The following is a 21,898-nucleotide window of genomic DNA, read 5'->3' as shown; positions in this document are numbered from 1 at the left end:
ATGCCAGTCCTCTCCCCCTCCCCTGTAGTTGCATAATGCCTTATTTTTGAGACAACTGCTTCTAATTGTTTCAGACTCTATCACATGTAGGAAGTGTGGTAGGGAGAAAACTCGCTGCCTGCAGTTGGTGCAGTGAACCCTCTGGGGTTCTTACTACATTTCTAGTGTTTCTCTAACAAAATCCACGGGCAGGAGGCAGCTACACTGGATGCTCTCTATCTTACCCCATTTTGGCCTGCTGCCTCACCTTCCCAGACTCCAAATGATTCATTTCCATCTTTCTCCTCTGCTCCTAAATATTAGCTACATCTCCCTCCCACCCCGCCCCGGCCACACACAAACACACAAACACACACACAAACTCCAAACCGTTTTGGCAAACCTTGTAGTAAACAGATGGCTATCCATGTTGCTGGGAGACCACTTCATAGGTGGAATCCAGTCCAAAGAGAGAAGGGAGGGGATGGTGTCATCAGCTACATGGTGGAGTTCTGATTCTTCTTTCCTCCCTTACTTTTTTGAGTTCAACTGGCGTCATTGTGTGCTAGCTGTACAACCTTGAATAGCCTTCTCGCCTTCCACCATCCTCAATTTCCTCACCTCTCAAATGGGAACAGTACTGCTGCTAACCTAGGCGGGGTTGTGAGTGACTTAATGAAGTCACGTTTACAAGCCCTCACCACAATTTCTCACTCACAGAAAGACCTCAAGTGTTTTGTTGTTTATTACTTTCGGCAAGGTTAGTAGACTAAGGGGAGAAAAGGAGGCTGTGCTTGGAGGGAGGACTGAGTCCTATTTATGATGAATTCAGGAGCTTTATTTGGGATTGTATCGAAGGCCAAGGATCTCAGTAGAAACAGGAGTTTTAAAGGAACTCGAATCCCAGTCCCTGTTTGGCCTCGCACCGGCTGTGTACCTTGCTAACCCAGCCTCACTACGTCTATGTTCTGCTTCTAAAATGGGCATCATGTACTCCTGACCTCGCCCAGTGGCCACGAGGGCTACCTGCCTGGCACACTGTGCCACATTCAAGATTCCTTGGTCTCCCTCTGCCCTGCAGCCCCAGGCTCTCTGTGCCCTGACCCTGCGCTTCCGTGGGGGGGAGGGGGGGGAGGCCCCGCTCATTCTGGTCCTTGCTCTGTCCCAGCACCTGGCCCTGCCTGGCCGCACGAAGAACGTCCCACGAAGGCTTGGGCAATGGACAAGTCAACAGTCTTTTGGGGGGTTCAGAAGCCACCAGAACTCACGCCACTCTGCATGTAAAGTGGGAGCGCCTTTCTCTGCACCTGGAAGCCCCTTCTCCAGGCAGGGTGCCTTCTAGCTGAAGGTGCCAGCCAGCCTGCCTCTACCCCAAACACCGAAGTTTCCCGGGAGCCCGAGGGCGCGCGGGGCGGAGCCGGCACCGGTTGGCGGTTCTGCCTCGCCCACCTCCTCGCCCGCCCCCCGAGCTCGCAGCCGGCCAATGGCAGCCCTCCCCGGGCGGGGCCTCCCGCCCTCCCCGCCGCCCCCCTCCAGCCTCTCCCTCCAGCCCTTCGCGCCGGGGAGGCTGCTCTGCTGGATCCCGCACGCGGGCTGCGAGGAGCGCACAGCGCAGAGCCAGTGCGGGGGCCCCCAGCTCCCCCAGGCCCTGCCCGCCCCGGCCTCGCTCCTCGCCTCCTGCCGAGAGGGGGCTCTTGGCCCCGAGGACCAGCCCGCGGCGGGCCCCGAACTTCCCTGGAAAGGGAACGGCCGGGGAGGAGACCGCGCAGAGCCATGGACCCCGTGAGCCAGGTAGGACGGGACCCGCAGGGCGGCTGGTGCTGGGGACCCGCGGCTCCGGGGACGCGCCCCAGCCCCAGCCTCACGCTCTCCCTTTCTCTCTCTCATCTCGTTCGTCCAAAGCTGGCCTCGGCGGGCACCTTCCGGGCGCTGAAGGAGCCCCTCGCCTTCCTGCGAACCCTGGAGCTGGTGAGTAGCGGGGTGTCGCGGGGAGGGGACGCAGGCGGCCCGCCATCGGGTGAGGATGGTCCGTGGGGTGCTCCCTGCTCGGTTCCGCTCAAAGCCCGCTCTCCCCCCCGCCCCAGACCTCCCCTCCAATCCTCCCCATGCCCAGGTGCCATTCCGGAGGGCGGTCGGGGCCGAGGGGCCGCTCGGGGGGGAGTGTGCACGGATTTTCGCAGGCGCTCAGACGAGGTTGCAAAGGCGCGGGGCTCAGACGCCTCCTCCCGGGACCGGGACGCAGGGGCAGGTGGAGGCGCTGCCGCGGGGCTGGCGGCTCACCGGGGCTCCGCGGGGGTGCGGGCCCGCGAGGAGGGCCGTGGGGCTGAGCCGGCGGCGGGGAGGACTTGGCCACGCGGGGAAAGTTGGCCAGCCCGCGGGGGACGGGTCCTCGCCGGGCGTGGGTGCTGGAAGCGCTGTGTCACCTGCTCCGCCAGCTCCAGGGGCAGGGCAGCTGCGAGGCTAGGAAAGATGCCGCGCACAGAGCCGGGCTCCTTCCTTCCGTTAGTTTCTCTAACCTGGTCATCCTCGAGGGCTCTTCTGAGTCTCCCGGGAGATCGCTCACCTCCCTTGGGCAGCTTTCTTCACCGGCTGGGCTGTGGGAAGTTCTATGACTTGTCCCCCTTTAAAAAACACCCCCACAGTCCAATGGCAACTTGCCTAATGACAGAGGAGTGAGGCCGAGAAACCCAGGGGCCACAGAGCAATGAGCGTGCTGTTGGCTTGGATGACGGTTATTCAGAGTGAAATCTGCGGGTCACACGTTCTCTCTGCTAGGAGGTCTGGAAGGCAAGGGAACCTATGCGAACAGAAAGTTCAAAGCCCGTCATGTAGCATTAATCACAGGCCCTACCTCGGACAGACGAGCTGGGCAATTATGTAAGAGGCGTTGTCCTCCCAGATCTTAGCTCCCGGGCCTGGGATCTGGCCCTAGCGGCTCGGCCATGGTGCCTGTTCGCATGAATGATCTTCAGGGTAATCACATCTGCTGGGTTTGCAGACGTGCAGAGCAATGCACGCCATTATCAATCTGACATACGTCAAGACAGGGTTTGGAAAGCTTGAACTGAAGGTTCTGGGGTGGCTATTCTACAACTGTGTTCTGTACAAGCAAGTTAAACCAGCCAAGCAGTGCTTACAGTGCAGGAAACTTTCAGTTGGCTTTCTCAGAATTCATTCATTCATTCATTCAGCCACTCGATAAAGTTCCCTGTGAAACAGTGGTGTTTTTTTGACCAAAATAATAGCTCCATTGCCAAGCTATTGTCTCTCAGAACAAAATTCAAAGACCTGACATTATTTTTCTGATATACTCCCTTATTGTCTCACATTGTCACTTACCTGAAGTATTCCTTTTTATTCTCTACACTCCTGTTGCAACATTATTTCATGCCACACCTCACCACGCAGCCCATACTGATATATTCCAAAGACTGGCAAACCTGGATGAATATGTTTAAAAATGCAGATTTCTGGACATCAATAAAAATATTGAAAAGATGGGTGCCTGCTCATGAATCTGCGTTTTAAGTAAGTTCCCTGGATGTATCTCATGCCCATTAAACTTGAAGGATGGCCGCTCTAAGCTCCCTCTAAAACTCAAAAGCACTTTTTAAAGCTCTCGCTATTTCTGTTGCTACTGTGTACAATTCCCTCACACCCTGTGCCTAGAAGAAATGTTTGTCTTTTAACCTCAGCTAAAATGTTACCCACTCCGTGAAGAGTTTTTTCATATTTACTCGTTCAACTTTCCTCACCCAAAACTGAATGATTCACCCCATTCTTTGGGCTTCCATTGCATTCATTCATTCATTCATTCATTCATTCATTCATTCATTTATGAGAATTTATCCTACTGAATTATAGTTGTTTTTTTCTCCTGTGTGTGTGTGTGTGTGTGTGTATGTGAGAGAGAGAGAAAGAGAGAGAGAGAGAGAGAGAGAGAGAGAGAGAGAGAGAAGAAAGGTTATTACATTTAAAATATTTACAGTCCTTCCTCTCTCTCTTTTGGCCTCTAAGCTCCAAGCAGGAAGGGCTTTGGCTTTTAAATGTTATTAGCCTCTCATCTGAAGAAGAGAAATTGAATAATGGACCAAAAAACACACTTAAAAATGAGTAAGTTAGGTGATCTACATTTTGAAAGAGCTAAAGTATAGACCTAAGAGCAGAGAGATAGAAGAAGGTTATTTGCTGAGAAAGTCTCCCGCAGTAGTGGGGGTTGGGGGAGGTGCGTGGAGGGGGGATGGGGAGGTGGGGGGAGAAAACATGTTCCATGCACATGCAGTGGCGTGAGGAGCCACTCTGAGATCCCGTTCGGTAGGAGATGTTGCAGTGAGAGTGTGAGCTCCTGGGTGGCAGGAAATTGTTCCATTTTTCTGTGTTTCCCACTAGAGCCTTTTATGGTGCTTGGTGAACAGTAAGTGATCAACAAATGCAAGTGTATAATGACAGAGCACTGAAAGCATCCCAGTTTCTCCTGCTCTGTGATAGAGCAGCTTTAAAGTCGGTCGTCTTTAAAGTCTTTAAACTACTTTCAGTACTTATGCTGTAGAAATCAAAGTTTATGTAAAGATAGATGTTCAAGGATATTTACTGCAACATCATTTGTAGAGGAAACCATTAGTAAGTCCATTAATAAGACAATCATAAAAGTATGATTCAAACATGTGAAATATTATACTGCCATTGAAAAGAATGAGTTAAATTAATAAGCATTGACTTGGAGGTCCATATATGTAATTGTGTTTGAGAAAGTTAAGTAAGAAAAAGTGAGTTTTATTCATAGTATTTGATACAATTTTTAAATGGAAAAAAGGGATTTTCATTCTTTTAATCAACATGTGGAAAATTTCTTCATTAATTACTTTAAAGTAATGTATAGATTGCAGTACTATTTTTTTAAAAAGAAAATATTTTGTGTGTGTGTGTGTGATTTGTGTAAGTATAAAGTATAGCTGTATGCACTCTATTGTTAGAACTGATTTTTTTCTGATGTAATTTGAAGTGTGGAGGGGAGAGAAGAGGAGAGGGTGGAGGAAAGCAGTGGTATTCTGGAAGAGTCCTAGGCATATCATTTGTCCACAGTTGTGCACATGAGTAATTCTTTAACATAATTCATATTTTTAATGGTTTCCTATGGATTGGCCATCTGAAGTGATGTTGCTTCTAAAGGCACCCTCCAGTTTGGGATTTGTAACCTTAGGGGAAAATGCACTTTATTTATGTGTGTTTTGCTTAGGAAGGGCTCATGGCTACTGTAGATTTAAACTCTACAGAACATAAAGCCAAGCTTCAGGGAGAGGCTATAGCCAATTTCAAAAATTTTGAGGTGAAACTCCCAAATCCTTAATTTCCACTTAAATAAGGTTAGGGGACTTATTATTATTATTATTATTAATAATTCTTTATTGTTGAAAGTATTAAGTGTCCCCCTTTCTTCCACCACTTACCCCCTCAAACCTCACCCCCCCCACACACATTCTCCCCACCCCAGGCCCTCACCCCCCCATTGTCTGTGGCCATGGGCCATGCATATATGCATACAAAGTTCTTGATTGATTACTTCCCACCCACCCACCTTCCCCTGCTTTCCCTCTGAGATTCCGCTCTCTGTTCCATGCTTCCAGGTCAGGGGATTTTTCACTATATTTTGGGCCAAAACCAAAATTCAGGACACAGCACTGACTCTTGTGGTCTGTTTCATTTATTCCCTGATGATAAAATAGGACCAGCAAATCTCTTAAACCATCATTTGGAAATCATTATATATATTGAATTTATATACTATATATACTATATACTACATACTATATACTACATACTATATACTATATTTATATACTATATATATAGAATTTACTTCATTTCTCAGACTTTGAAAAAAGAAGTTGTTATAATCCTGCATTCCACTGATTATTCTTTTTCTCATTTATCTTTATTGTTGAATTACAGATGTCCCCTTTTATTCCACTGGTCATTCTTATTTTGCTACTTGCGTACATTGCCAGTAGGACTTGGATCTGTGGGGGCTCCCGCCTCCCTTAAAATATTTTTCTAGCACTCTCTTTATTTTCTCTACTATTTACAAGGGTCTGGATCTGCACTTGTGATTTTATTTGTAATGGGATGTGGGGGACCCAACACATCACGTTGTCCAGGAGCAGAACTGTGCAGTCTTCAGGGCATCAGAAGGACTTCAGCTCTTCAACATGAGTTTTGCTTGGTCCTCCACACAACGCTGTAGGTCCAGACTCTGTTGCTACAGAATTAGCTGCTGAGTCAACTTGCCTGCCCAGTTGCCCTCTCCTTCTTATTCTTGACATACACCCCTACTTTTGCTGTGCCATTTCTGCTACAACCCCTGGACTTACATCTCCGCGATGCCTTTCTTTTCTGCCTTTCCAAGGAAGGCCAGCTACTCCAGAGGCGTAGTGTGTCTGATACATGAGGTATGGGTCTACTTGATTTAAATGGTGGCACCTGCTTTACATAATCTTCATTTCTTAATCTAAATTCTGAGCTCTTTTCCAAGCAAACATTATACTGCTTACTTGATATTAATAGCATGTATAATCATGCTCTTGGTAATAACAAAGTAAAGCATTAAACCTAATCTAATCGAGTCTCCTCTAATCTAATATTAGCCAACATTTTGAACCCCCAATGAGGGAAGTAACAATAGCTGCCCTTGTTTTGCCGGCTTCAGATGTGGCGCTATATTTCAGTGCTTTCCATATATCCTCCTGTTGAATCTGTATGGCGCCAACATCCCCATTTCACCTTGAAGCTCAGGGATGTTAACTAACTCATCGAGGACAAAATTGGAGAAAATGGCAAAGCCAAGACTTGGGCATTCTCCCTCCAAACTGTGTTAAGTGCTACAGTCTTCTGCTTCCTTCAAGGTGACAGGTGGCTGCCATCTTTATCCCTACTCCTCAAAGAAACTTTAAAGGGCACATACTATCCTATTGTGTGGTGTTTATCTCACCCAGTAAGATATGTATATTTGAACCCTCCTCCGGAAGTGCCAGGCAGTGTTTGTATTTAGACATAAACTCAATAGACAGTAATTGTCGTTTATATTGTTTTATTTTCTGTTGGCTATTAACCAAGGTAGAGTAGGTTCTCATTAAAATACAGTGTCTTTTCATATTAAATATGTATAAAAAGACTTTGATAATATAGCAAATGATTTAATCTTATTTTCTGGTCTTTTTTTCTATTTTCTTTAAAAAATCTGTGTGCATGAGTCAAACAACTTTTTTTTTCTAAGTATAAACAAGACAGGAAATTCCAACATACAGTTTATTTAAATTATGAGCAGCAATCTGCTACTGGAGGTCAGATGCAGTTTCAAAGCTACGTTAATGTGGATTTAATTATAACTTTCTAGTCTCACAATTAATGACAGAAATTATGTGCAATTGGAATCTGAATCAATAAATACACTTTTCATAACAGAGCAACTCCCCAGTGTGCTAACAGATTCATCACTTCATGCTTTTCTGGGTTTATTAAGACAGTTGGTGTTTGGCCTCACAAGTACAGAAAAAAAGATAAAAGTATTTCTTAGGAATTTGAATACCGATTTTATTCTTTACTAGCTTGGGAACCTTGGGCAAATTATTTAATTTCACTAGGTTTCATTTTTATCATCTATAAAATGGGACTGATAATAGTTCCTACTTCAAAGCGTTGCTATAAATGATTAAATGACCTCACCCAAGTAAACAACCGTGTGCAGTGCCTGGGCTATATGTGCTCAACCAATGACTATGAAGGTGATGATGAGGATGATTTGGATGATTCTGGTGATGATGGAAAAGGAGAAAATAGAAATCCACCAGTGGGTAATTTAGAGCATTATGGCTAACTTGTTGCAAATTAGTGTCTTGGCAAAAATCTGAAGCAGAAAATCTGTCTTCACTCTTCACTTGATCTTAGCCAAAAGGCCGAGAAGCGATGTGTCTTCACTCTTGCTAGTCCCTCTACCTCTAAATCAGCGGTTCTCAACCTGTGGGTCTCGACCCCTTTGGGGGTTGAACGACCCTTTCACAAGGGTCGCCTAAGACCATTGGAAAACACAAATATAATTACATATTGTTTACAGTAGCAAAGTTACAGTTATGAAGTAGCAACAAAAATAATTTTATGTTTGGGGGTCACCACAACATGAGGAACTGTATTAAAGGGTCGTGGCATTAGGAAGGTTGAGAACCACTGCCCTAAATCATGCTTCCATGGTTATTTTTACCATAGCATGAGCAAGTCCAGGGACTTGCTCCTTCAAATATCTTCATTTTGAAGAACATTCTAGAGAACCCAGAGTTAAGCCAAAGGAAAAGTTCTAATGGAAGAATTACAGGCACTTGGTTCATGAGAATTTTTTCTTGAGTTGTGGGGTGAGAATTTTCCTGATCTTTCTCAAATCATAATCCACAAACATTCCTTACCCTTGAAAGACTGACAGTATGTCCAGTCGAATTCTCCAGATGAGTGTCCTTATAGGGTCAATCATGGGCACTATAACCACACCCTAATGCCCAGGTGCACCTGGCCCTTGGAAGTCTCCCAATAGGAATATTCTAATCACTCTGGACTCATGCTCATCATTCTTAGTTTCTCTGTTTCCCAGAGTAATCACATTTTTCCCTGATGCACTTAAGAAAAATAATCATGTGTTAGTAGAAAAGAATACTAGAAAGTCTCTAAGGAATGCTTGTACAGAACCACTACCTGCTTTTGAGTCGTCATCTTCAGTAGGCATGTATTTAACCTGGGCTGTATTTGTAATTATTTTTTTTCATTCTATTATCTTAGCCTTCCTTGGAGAACCTCAGTTTCCTCATCTGAATATTGGGGACAGTACTCTTTGGCTATCATAGTGTTGGAAATTTTAAGAGAGATAAAGCATGTAAAACACTTTGCAAACTATTAAATGTCTTCCAAAAGTTCAAGATCATTGTGATCATGATGATAGTGATGATGAATACTTTCTTTTCCAGTCTGAGCGGCTCTCGATACCATAAGATAATTGCCCGGGGAGCAGAGTGAGGCATGACGTGTAAGTGCCTGATCTCTGCCCACTGAGGGCTAAGCCCTTCCTGATCACTGCCCACCCTCCTGCCTATACCCTAATCTGTGTGGTCTCTTTGGAACCCACAAGAGAGACTGATTTGCCAGGTGAAACTGATGCACCATCAAAATTTGGGGAAGTCCACCTTTACCCCTTTTAGCTCTCACACAGAAAGCCAGTCTCTTGTTCTGTACACATTTCACATTTCTTAGATGTTTGGGGGCCCTGGTGATGGTTTCTTGCTGATCTGATGGAGTTTTGCACTATTTCCTCTGCCTAGAATACTCTCCCTCTCTCTTTTCACCAAACCCTTTTAGCTGGCAAACTCATCTTGTGTCTTCAGGTGTCAGCTTAGCTGTCATTTCTTTTGGGAGGACTTCTCTGAGTAGGGTGTTGTCACTAGATGAAGTCAGCCTCCTGATGGCTCCCAGAACACATTTTTTATTTTTATTTTTTTTTTAGTCCTCACCTGAGGATATTTTTTCCATTGATTTTTGGAGAGAATGGAAAGGAGGGAGGGAATGAGGAGGGAGAGAAAGGAAAACATCAATGTGGGAGAGACACGTTGACTGGTTGCCTCCTGTACATGTCCCTACTGGGGCCAGGATGGAACCTGCAACTGAGGTACATGCCCTTGACCAGGAATCGAACCTGCAACTCTTTGGTCCATGGACCTACAGTCTAACCACCGAACAAAACCAGCAAGGGCCATAGCACACTCTTTAATGATTCGTTTACATTTCAGCTTCTCAACCAGACTAAATGCTGAGTGAGGGCAGGGATCTTGTTTGTCTCGCTCATCAGTACATTCTAGCTATCGAACTGCCACGTAGCAGGGACAATCCAGGGACATTCAGGAATCACCCCAACGGTAGGTGCTTAGGGAAGGAAGTGATTGATTGAAGGATGTGGGGGAAGAAGGGAGGGAGGGAAGAGAACAAACAATGAATAAATGAACCTGAGAACACACGGATCTGGTGCAAATTCCCTTTCATCTTTTCCATTGTGAAGAGGAATTGGGGACTGCCCTAGAAACAGTTGTTTGGCAGTCACTCTTGGTTGTGGAGGAGAGTAACTCACCCGGGCAGACTCGTGTCCAGGAGAGAGGGCAGTCATATCCCACTGACGTAAGGGAGGAGCCGTCCTACAGAAATACTAGTAAAAGTGCGAGGACTGCACCTGGCCCAGGCCGCACGCTGGACTGTGGTTTGGCCACCATCCCGTGTGCCCTCTTTGTGTGTCCCCTTTTTGCTTCTCATTTAGTTTATTCTTCCTAATTCTTCCTAGTGAGTCTAAGCTAATGTCCTAAGAAAGGCATATGATAGGTTCAGCTAATGCTTTTTTTCAGTTTGTACACAGCTCTCAGCCCCAGGCTGTATCAGACTGTGGGTGGGCTGCCCATGCGTCAGATGCCCACTGGTCCTGACTTGTGGCCGGAATAAAAAGCATCATGGGATTCAGATCATGCTCCCTGGACTGTTCTTTCATCTGGAGCAGTGGAAGGGGCAGTTCTTCAAGGCATGTGCACGTTAGGCTGAGCAGACCTTTATGTGGCTGGTGGAAGAATAAATTATTCTTTTCACCAGCATTTCCTCCATTACAGTAGCACTGGTACGTTTGTCAAGGAGGAGATGTGGCATCGTTAAGATTGGGGGGCAGCATTCCTGGAACCTCTCTGAGGAGGGGATCATTGGTGGAGTCACACGGATGGTTATCTGAGGGGTGTACCCTGGGTCCTGCGGCACATGGGCTCCACCAGCCTGTGCCAACTAGTCCATCACTTGGGAGGTCTCTTCCTGAAAGAAATGATGGGGCTTTGCCTGGCGATGAGATAGGCCAGGCAACAAGTATTTCCGCAAACCACATACCCTTCCTCTGTTCATACACTGTTAGGTTAATTCATCTCTGGCTGTTCATGTTAGAAGACCACATTGGGAGAGTACATCAGTGGTAGAAAAGAGAAAAACATGAAGGTGGGCTTTTGTTTTAAATTTAATATTCATATCCAAATTAAATGATTTGGTCCTGAATATTTACTCATGGGAAAGATATTAGCTTGCCTGGGGTGCATGGGGCTGTGTGTTTGAGGCAGGGGAGGTGAGGAATTGGTCGACGAGCAGCAATCACTGAGGGATAGCGAGGGGCTTGAAGGAGCGTGGGCTTTGGAATGAGCCTCTGGCTGGAATCCTGGCCATTCTTTCCAGCTGGGGACATGAAGCAGGTGGCACGTGCTGGCCCTCAGGCCTGCAGGCAGCAAAGGAAGGTCGGAGGAGTCATGTCTTTTGGCTGCTGTGAGGGTTGAGTAAGATGGTGCCTATAAAACCCCGACAGAGTGTCCGGTAACTCTAACAAAGGGAGAGTTTGTTCAAGATGATGGCGTGATGTCTACAAATACAACGAAGCATTCCTAAAACATGAAGGTGGGATTTGGTTTGTTATGCTCAAGCAGCATTTTCTACTGAAAAAAAAATGATGTGCTGGATGCTGGGGCTGCTATAACAAAGTACCACCAACCGGGTGTCGTAAACAACAGAAATTTACTGTCCGCCAGTCTGGAGGCTGGAAGTCTGAGAGCAGGTGTGGGCAGGTTTGGCTTCTTCTGCGGGGTGTGAGGGGTCTGTTCCATGCCTCTCTCCAAGCTGAATCTTTGGTGTTCCGTAGCTTCTAGATGATGCGGCGCCCGAGTCTGTCTGTCTCCACAGGTGTTCTCCCTGTGGGTGTGTTTATGTCCAAATCTCCCCTTTTAACGTGGCACCAGGCATGTTAGATTAGGGCCCACCTGGCTGCAGTGTAACTTCATCCGCTAATTACATTGGCAGTGACCCTATTCCCAAATAAAGTCACATTCTAGGAGTAAGGACTTCAACATACAAATCTTGCTTGGGTCGGGGGCACAATTCAACCCATATCAAATGGGTTCTTAGAACAGGCACTGCTTTGTCACCTGGTTTGTTCTCCTTAATACATTATGATTGTATTTCCATGCCACTAGATTAAATAACTTTCTCCATAATTTTGCTGGCTATATATTATTACACTTATGCCTGTCTTGGAAATTATTTAATTTAAGTAGTTTCCAGATGTATATTATTTATTTTTAAAACCTGCAAAAAAATCCCTCCTTTATGATAAATGGTTACTATACCTCTATTATTATTTACTTAGTTTCGAGATGTAGAATTGCTGGTTCAAAAGGTTATACATTTTTAAGGGGTTTGAAACAATTGCCAAATTGCCCTCCAATGAGAAGGTACCACTCTGGGCATTATCAGTTAAATATTATTTTTTTCCATTTTCACAGATGAAAATGAAACCTTGATTGAATTTGTACACTTTTTAACTTTGCAATGAGATTGCACTTTTTTTCATAAAATTGTTTATATTCTTACTTTCTTTTGAAATATTTTAATGAATAGAATGGATTTGTAAGGCAGCAGCCAAGGCTGCCAACTTATGATGCTGTTCACATGGACTTTTAGATAAGCTACTGCCTTAATCTTTCTAGGCCACTGTGCTACACTGTTTGGGAAATTATTTAGATTGCTGTACTTTGACTGGGAGGACAAATATGAGCCTTCCTTTCTCTGAATCATTATATAAGAATATGTTTATGTAATTTTTAGAATGCCAAAGGTAGTTACTATTATTACAAATCTTTTACAATATAAATACTTTTTCTGTTTGCCATTTTATTTACATTTTAATTATATATTAAACTTATTTATCATAAGTTACTTATTATTTTACTTTAGATGACTCTCATTAGTGTTGATCTATATTCACTACCTTTCTGAAATGTGAATCTGGTGTGCCTGTATGTAGTGACACACTTGCACAAATTTGTACTACACCTACCTCAGGTGTGAGACACTTGGAACTTGAATAATTTTTTGATGGAAAAGCAGAGTGGGTGGGGTGCTCTTGCACCATCTGAGGACTCCTGGGGCTTATGTGGCTCATGGCTGTAGAACACCCTACCAGTAGAATCAATTCAGCAGCTGCCCCATGCCAAGGGCATTTCCTGTCTTTCGTGGATCACACGCCTGACCACCCTTGCTACAACAGAGACTGCATTATGGATGCACCCTGCCTTTGCGCACATATGGCTATTTGGAGCACGTTGGCCTCTCTGTGGATTGACATTTATTGTGTACTTACTGAGCCGCAAGGCGTTCTGTCCAGTGCTTTCCACGTTATGTCGTTTAATTCTAGCGTCTCTCTTAGAATGGACGCATCGTTGTTTCCCCTCTCTATAGGCAAGAACTTTGAGGCTTAGAAAAATAAGTAATGTTTGAGTGAGCACAGTCTAGTCAAAGAGCTGAGATTAGAATTTAGGTCTTCTGTGCTTCAAAAAGACTTCAGTACTTAATCTAACAGTTGGAAAGGGAGCGAAGTTCTGATTCTCTCCCAGAGATCAGATTCCTAGGGAAGAACCATCCTGGCCAACAGGCCTGCCATCATGGAGGGACAAGCCCCACCATTTAGCCAGGCAGGTGGTACCGGTCAGGGCAAAATCCACTGATTTGTCTCAGGCAGTGAATTCTGTCGGGGGCAGGCAGAGCAGAGCCTTCCATTCTCTTTGTAGTTCAAAGCCAAGTACTTTTAAAAATGTTTTTTCTTATGAGTCCACACGGTGAAACAGTAGATGAAAGGATGGTTTTGATTTCATTTGAATTGATATGAGAAATACTTAGAGGGCTGGTCCTGGGGTTCCCTGCCTTCTCAGCCTGTGGCCCTTCAACCCGGCCACATCTGCTTCTGAAATGCAGACGCTGGAGCTTGTCCATCTCCAGTTTCATTGATTTGTTTGGGAGGCACTCAGGGTCCTCTCCCACCTTGGTCAGTCTGCCTTTGAAGAACCTGGGTGGATGCTGGGACCAGAGTGCCTACCGGCGGGCAAGGCAGATACTGTGAGGACGCAGGAAGCAGGCCATAGTAAGAGGCAGTGCTGGCCTCAGCGGTGTTGGCACGTGGGAACAGGGATTTCTGCCTGTAAGACTCGCTGTTTCTGCTCCAACCCCGTATGTCCAGATATAGCCTTTTTTTTCCTTGAGAAATAGAAATAATAATTTTGGTGCTAATCTTGGGAGTTTTTAATGTTGGAAGAAATGCCTTATTTTTTGAACATTGTGAGGCCCCTCCTTTGTAGAATAAACAAAGCACGGCTGACTTCCGAGTATGGCCCACAGACTCCAGCTGTTCCCAGCGCACAGCGCCAGGCCTCAGTGGCTTTGTCTCTGTACCTCAAGGGCCTGACCCAGTTCTTCTGGCTCAGGATGCACTGAGGAGCCATTTGTCTGGTGGATGGATGATGGGAACCTTCGTGTTAGAAATTAACCCCAGCTTGGTTTTTGAAATGATGGAATTAGCGAGTCCAAAGGTCTCTTTTGCCTTTCAGATAAAATAAAATTTTTTCACTAGATATCTAGGAAGCATAAAATGATAGGGACTAGGTCTTCTTGGGACACAATTTAACAGGGATGGAGGTAGTGGCTCATATTAGCAATGTAGGTCAGTTCGTAATCCAGCCCTGGGTACCAGTGAATGCATTGAGAAAAAAATTTCTTAATCAACCAGTGAAACATCAAAGAACTCTGTTCATAAAAAGTGCAATTTAATTATTTGTAGTTAAAGAATCAACGAATAAATGAAGTCTAATGGGGGAGAATTCTGAATATTTATCTACAGTAGGCTAGTACAACAGAACATTCTGCAATAATGGAAACATCTGTCTTCACTGTTCAAGGCAGCAGTCACTAGCCACATGTGGCTATTGAACACTTAAAATTGAGCAACCAAATTTTTCAATCATTTTTAATTTAAATAGCTAGTGGCTGCCATATTGGACAACACAAGTGCAGAGCGTTATTTATCTGGTTTGCAGGGACCCTGTGCTAAGCTTCAGCAAATGACTTAGGTAGGGACTGAAGGGGTTTGTTCTTTAAAATATTCATCTTTACATTTATTTTTCAACACATCGCATAGTTGGTGGCAGGAAGTTTTTTTAACCAATGTCCAGAAATTTAATAGACACAGAATTTTCAATCGTTATTAGTTCTTTAGTTTATGCTTTTTGTTTTATGTATTTCCATCTGTATATGAATTTTACACATTGAAATAAAATATAAAACACATTAATAACCTTTTATGTTTGCCCCCAATATGAAGCAAGATGACAGTTGTTAAAGTTTGCACAGTTTTATTAGCACAAGAATATCTCATAATAATAGCTATTACTTTTAATGAGGATATGCATTTTATTTGGGAAGTAGGCTGAAAGCAACAATGATTGCTCAATATTATGTGATAAGGAGAAATTACAGTTTCTTTAACATTTAGTTATCAGGAAATTATCTTGAGATATTTATTTATTTTATGATTAGCAAGGTAGTCTGGCAATGTTGTGACAGTGACCCTATGTGGGTATCATTAGCTTGCAAATGTCCATTAGAGAGGAACAGGAGCATGGTAATCAGAGTAAGAAAGGAACGGAGGTAGAGATGCGGACGGTTGTGGTGTCGGCATGTCAGCCTTAGAAACAACTGGGGATGTTTCTCACGCCCACCTGGTTAGATCGCCCATAAATGATGTGGAATTTGGAGATGGCCCAGTTGTCCTTGTGAAGCAGTCTAGTTTGGATTCCCTGGAGAGCAGCACCTAAGTCAAAGGCAGCCTCGATGAGGCTAACTTCCTGGGAAGTGATCCTAGGCAGCCAGGAATGAGGGCCCAGGGAAGTGAAACGCAGATGGACAAGGAGGGAAATACAAGAGGAGGGTATGTTATGGAGCTGGTCATCCTGGCTGGAGACTGTTACTCAGACTCAGAGGGCATCCTGAGCAGCCTCATGCAACATATCTCAGAACATATCTCATATCTGCCTTGGGGACAGAAGGGTGAAACAGTAACCTTTTGGCTCCCACCCCCCGTTAGTGAAGAGCGGCCTCATGGAAGCTGGCTCCTGTTTTAGCTTGAGTTCCCCCAAAAGCAGGTAAGGGTTGTAGTAGCAGCTGATTTGGGAGGCAGTCCCAGGAAACACTGGTAAGTGGTGGAGAATGGGATGGATGGAAGTAAGGCAAGTAGAGTACATTATTTAAAATGCTGCCATGATTGGTAGCGGCAGCTTAATCCTACTGGGAGACTCTGGGAACCAGAACACCCATTGGCTATAACTGTGTCACCTGCCAGAGAAGCTGGGAAATGGAGTTTGTAGTTGGGCATGTTGATACCTCCAGCAGAACTATTACTAAGGTTGAGGAGAGAGTGGGTCTTGAGGGGGAGTTACTAGTCTTTGGCAAGCACACACAATAGGTTTTCTTCAAAAAGTTGCTGCATTCTCCACTAAGTTTTTTTTTTAAAATATATTTTATTGATTTTTTACAGAGAGGAAGGGAGAGAGACAGAGAGTCAGAAACATCGACGAGAGAGAAACATCGATCAGCTGCCTCCTGCACATCCCCCACCGGGGATGTGCCTGCAACCCAGGTACATGCCCTTGACCGGAATCGAACCCGGGACCCTCCAGTCCTCAGGCCGACGCTCTATCCACTGAGCCAAACCGGTTTTGGCTCTCCACTAAGTTTTGACTAAGCTTTTTATTTTATTTTATTTTATTATTTTTTTAAGAATTCATCTGCTCATTCAATGGATCAGAGATCATTAAGTGGAAATCATTTGGTTGCAAGAAGCCATAATCCATTCAAACTGGCTTTTACTGTAAATATTTTTGTATTCAAACAAGACAATATCTAACTGCACAGTTCAAGTGTCCAATAGGGTTCCTCATATACACATTCTCCAAAGAAGGGAAGTGGCTGATTGGCCTTGCCTGTGGTGGGTCCTGTTGCCAGATTTGAGGAGAGGAGCAGGACCGCATAGTATACAGAGGCAATGGTGGGGGGAGGGAGATTCTTCTAGAAAGGGCAATGAGTGGGAGAGATGGTTGTTATCTCTACTTCACTGGTAGTAACTTTTTTCAAGTGTGAGGAAATATGAAGTTTATAAAAAATCAGAGTCCCAGGCAGTTGGTAATCAATGCTGAACCACAACCTCCCACTTGCACACTAATTGAGAAGCTAGCACAAACGAGGTATCTCTGTGGGTGGTGACAGTCACTTAGGTGTTGAGGATGCTAATCTGCCTTCTGTCTCCTGTGAGGCGGGATGAGGCATATCCATGCGTCGAACGTAGCAGCATTGAATTCATTAATCATTAGAGGTGCTTGCTATTAAAATGAGCAGCAAATGATGAGTGTCCTTGATTGCAGAATTGGGATACATTTTTCAATTGTGCTGCTCAAGAGTGATTTGGATATGTTTCTGGCAACTGTCCCAAGTTGTCAGAAGAACACTTCATAGAAGAGCTGGTGGGGGTACAAAGATGGGGAGAGGGAGGAGGAGGAAATAGTACTCATCTCCAAATGATGCCTGGCAAACTCTACTTTGGCAATTTGTTATCCAGAGCCCCTTTTAAAATCTGCTTGTGTTCTGATCTATGAGTGTGAATTCTAGAAAGTACATTGCATGTATCTATCATCTATCTATCTATCTATCTATCTATCTATCTATCTATCTATCTATCCCTCTCCATAGTGTACTCATGGAACTTGTGACTCAAATGCTTTAGTTAAAGAAGTGTAGCATGGTGTTGGTATTCGCCAGCCTGGTGCTAACCTTCAGGTTAGCTTTAAAGATAAAGCAATTATGATGGACTCTGCTGGTCTCCTGTCCATAGCCCCTTTACCAGCCAGGGCACAGCCCTCTCCCCCTCTCTCAGCTTTTGTGAATGTTGATTGCCACCAGGTCAGAACTGCCCCTTCTTGAGAGAATTGCCTTTGGTTGAATGCAGGGCACCTCACCCCGGGCCTTACACTCTTACCAGGGGAAACTTCCTGGGGTACACAAGGCTGTTCCTTTGTCTCAAGGTGGAACCACCTCTGGTACAATTCACACTTTAGAGCACCTGGTGGCATCAGGCTGAAGCTAGCCTCCAGCCGACACCATATCCTTGCTCGGTTCCTCTCCCTGCTCTCTCTCCTCCTCTCTCCATTGATTCCTGGAGAGCACTACCCAATACATCGAGACCATCTGAACCTCCGTCTCAGGCTCGGCCTCTAGGAACCTGATCAAAGATAGGACTGTTACTGCAGTTAGACCTTATTTTTCACAAAGCACATTGGCAAAGGAAGCTGCGGAGGATGCTTTTCTGTCAAATAGTTCTATTAAATGCAGTGAAATATGATTTATTGAAAAGAGAACTGGATTTAAAAATCTAGGCTTGAATCTTTGTTCCCCCATGTGACCTTAAACAAGTCACTTTCTGAGCCTCAGCTCCCTCATTGGAAAAATGGGAATGCTAATCTTTCCTTCATCACCTGCTATTAAGCTGGTGTTTTGCAGACACAGCCTTTTTTTTCTTTTTTCTTTTTTAAAATTTATTTTATTGATTTTTTTTTACAGAGAGGAAGGGAGAAGGATAGAGAGTTAGAAACATCAATGAGAGAGAAACATCGATCAGCTGCCTCCTGCACACCCCCAACTGGGGATGTGCCCACAACCAAGGTACATACCCTTGACTGGAATCGAACCTGGGACCCTTCAGTCCGCAGGCTGACGCTCTATCCACTGAGCCAAACCAGCTAGGGCCAGCCTTTCTTTTCAATTGTGTTACTGTGATAAGTTGGAGAAATAAATCTGGATAATTTAGATAATGTTTTGGATGACCTTCAGGTATGAAATTGCTTGCTGGGCCCTCGGAAAGGGTTATGAATTTTGAGCAGTTGTTTAAACATTTTTATACTTAAAAGACATACATTTGTAACTATTGGCTAGCTTAAAAGCCATAGAACAAAATGTAGAAAAACTCCAAGTACTTAGTTTATTTTTAGTTTGGATTGGTATGGAAGAAACAGGTGGAGGGCATGTTTACCACCTCATTTTGAGTGTGATGCATATAGCAACATTCACTATTTTGAGAAATTTATTTTTGTAACTAAAGTGTATGAACAACTAACATTTCCTACCGTATTCCTTCACCAAAGTAAATGATTTTCTGTCCTGCAGCTGTGATGTGTGAATCTTCTGAAAATGACAGATTGTAATTTATACAGTTCTTCCAAGTATATTGTAGCAGGCCTGTGCTTAAATACACATGGTTTAATGAGGAGAACTTAACTATTTTAGAAGATTCTCTGTAGAAACTTAGCAGTAACTAGCAGGTGGATGCCTATGACATTAATTTGTGTCACTTCTTGACACTTCCGGATTTTGTAACGTTTCCATCTTCTGCAGCCTGCAGATTCAAGTGCTCACCTGATGTCTAATGAATTAATTTCACTTTAGCACTGAATGTTGCCACAGCTTTACTGACATGTGTGCTCCACGAGGGTGAGCTTGTCTGTCAACTTCACCTCCACAATTGCATTGGATAAGGTGGGGCCTATTTCATGGTAGGCACCCAAGTATTTCCTAAGTGAATGGATGTATGAATGAATGAATTGGTCCTTTTCCCATCTGGAATGCCATTCCTCTTCAACGTCTCTTGTTGAACATTTTATCCCCTGTTGAGATGTTGCCCATCCTTCTAGAACCATCTCAGACTCCCACATTGTTCCTTCACTTATTTGAACTTTCATAAGCGAAATTTCTCCCTTTGTTTTGGGAGACTCGTGGTTTCCTTCTCTGTCCTAGTGAACTGGGCTGGTGTTGGCCAACATAAACTAGGCATTACTGTTACCGTTCAAACAGGTACATAGGAAGGAAACAAAACTTTTTATTTCCTTCATGCTAGGCATGTGACAGACTTTATGTCTCCTCATCACTACTTGTGAGGTTGCTGATATTTCAGAGATTAATAAACTGAGTTTTAGAAATACCATATGTCCAAAGCCACATGACTAATACCTTGTAGGAAGAGGATTTAAGTCTGAGCAAGCCTGACTCGAAGTTCATTGTACTGTCCTCTACACTGCTTTCTTTCAGTGGTCTGCAAACTATCGAGGCATATGATATATTATACTCATCAGTAAAATATAATTTTTTATCAAACAATTTATTTATTTCCATTATTGAAATAAAGCATTAGTAATATTTAACAGCCACCATGGAACAGTTTTTAATTATTTTACCTTAAAGTTGGGATAGGTATACTCACCTCATACATGTTTTGTGATCATGAAATTTTAAAATGTATGTAAAATATGTAGGAGAAGCCTGGCTCTCAATAAGAACTATGAAGAATTATAAAAAGCACTGAATGTGGACTTCAGTTTCTTCTATTCCCCAGTTTTAAAAATGTATTACCACTTCACAGACGATCTTTTATAGACTCTGTCAGCAGTTTTTGATGGACTTTTAAAGAAGCTACATCATTGTCCGGTGTTACGTTGCCTTGGCCCATAAAGCAGAATGGTCATTGTGAGTCTTACCTGGAGGAAGCTGAGTTTCCTGGAGACACTGCCCATCAAGATCTATTATGAGGTTAAGGGCAATGGGGTTCATGACCCGATGAGGTCCCCTGGAGTTCATGAAACCCTCCCAGTGGGTCATTCTGGGCAGTTGAGGAGCAAATATAGGTTGTTGCCAAGGGCCGTACAATTGCTGCAGCATATAAACCTGCTCCAACTTTACTCTGAAACAGCACACGAATTCTCCAATGAGTGCTTTCGGCTTTTCTTCATTCCTTTTCTTTGAGAATTACTCAAAAAAGCTGTTCCTCTGCAGTTAGTAACAACATGTAAATGGCAAATTTTCTTGGAAAAAGTAAGAGCTGGGTTGATTTCATATTGTGTGGAAATGGCTGCCATCAGATCCTCTTCTGCAAGTGGTTCTCACATGGGAAAGCATTTGGGGACGAAGGGGAGAGAGAATGACATCACTGATGCCGGTCCAACTCCAAAACCATAAGATCTTTAATCACCTTGAGAATCAGGTGAGTAAAAAAGGGTGTGTGTGTGTGTGTGTGTGTGTGTGTGTGTGTGTGTGTAAAAGAAATGTTAAGTGACTGGTCATCTAGATGCAGGTTTTCTCTTTAAACAATATCAGGATTGCTAAGAGCAAAGTGAAGAGCAGGCCAGAGAAGTCTCATAACTTCCAAGGGAATTGACCCTCAAAGTCACAGGGATGCTACAGCCTTTCATTTCTTGGTGAAAGATTTTGTCTTTCTCTCCAAGCCTCCCAGGTGGAATTCCGTGATTTAAAAATATCACAGGTGAGAATCATATAAGTGACTCATGAAAATTACTCAACATGTGCTTCCTCTTGGGACTATAAGTATCACAGTCTTTTTATGTCTTTTCTCAAAAACATCATGTGTGTCTTACTGGAACAAAAGCAAAGGATTTGTAATGAAAAGTTGGCCTTTCTGGAAGTTCAATTTATGCTATTTAATTTTACTCATTAATTTTATTTAATATTAAATTTAGTATTAAATGTATAATTGTATTAGTTGGTGGTAAGACAAATCAGTGTCCCAGTAAATATGACTTCATATGATAATTTTATTTGCTTTTTGTGAAGACCAGTGTAGTGGTTAAAAGATTTTGCCAAAGTTCAGGGTCAGAGAGATCTTGATTTCAGTCCTGATCCTGCCAGGGTATCTAGAGAACAATGGGGAGAGTTCTATTCTTCTGAGCCTCAGTTTCCAGGTCTCTATAATGGATCCAGTTTGGGAATGAGTTTATGTACTGGTTAACCTACAAGGTGGTCCCCATGGACCCGCCCCTCCCAGGGGCCACATTGGTATGCAGTCCCCTCCCACGTTACACTGAGTAGGTCTGCCCAGCAGGGAGGCCCAGGTGGCAGGAACTTGAAGCCTCCCAGCAGCAGCCAGGGAGGAAGTGAGCCTGCAAAC

At 44.0% G+C, this 21,898-nt stretch overlaps 1 protein-coding gene across 2 annotated transcripts in view; it reads left to right on the top strand.

Moving 5' to 3' along the window:
- Positions 1 to 1,546: 1,546 nt before the first annotated feature.
- Positions 1,547 to 21,898, top strand: part of SYNPR (synaptoporin) — a 564,283-nt gene continuing 543,931 nt past the window's right edge. For both annotated transcript variants that reach the window (XR_009448487.1, XM_059663074.1), the window contains exons 1-2: positions 1,547 to 1,770; positions 1,882 to 1,947. Coding sequence is in view for 1 of the 2 variants with exons in the window: in XM_059663074.1 (XP_059519057.1) it covers positions 1,753 to 1,770; positions 1,882 to 1,947 (84 nt within the window). In the remaining variant the exon portion in view is untranslated. The remainder of the gene's footprint in view (positions 1,771 to 1,881; positions 1,948 to 21,898) is intronic.

The sequence above is a fragment of the Myotis daubentonii genome, chromosome 14 (genome assembly GCF_963259705.1).
Source record: "Myotis daubentonii chromosome 14, mMyoDau2.1, whole genome shotgun sequence".
NCBI classification, from domain to species: Eukaryota; Metazoa; Chordata; class Mammalia; order Chiroptera; family Vespertilionidae; genus Myotis; species Myotis daubentonii.
This window is presented reverse-complemented; position numbering and strand designations above follow the sequence as displayed.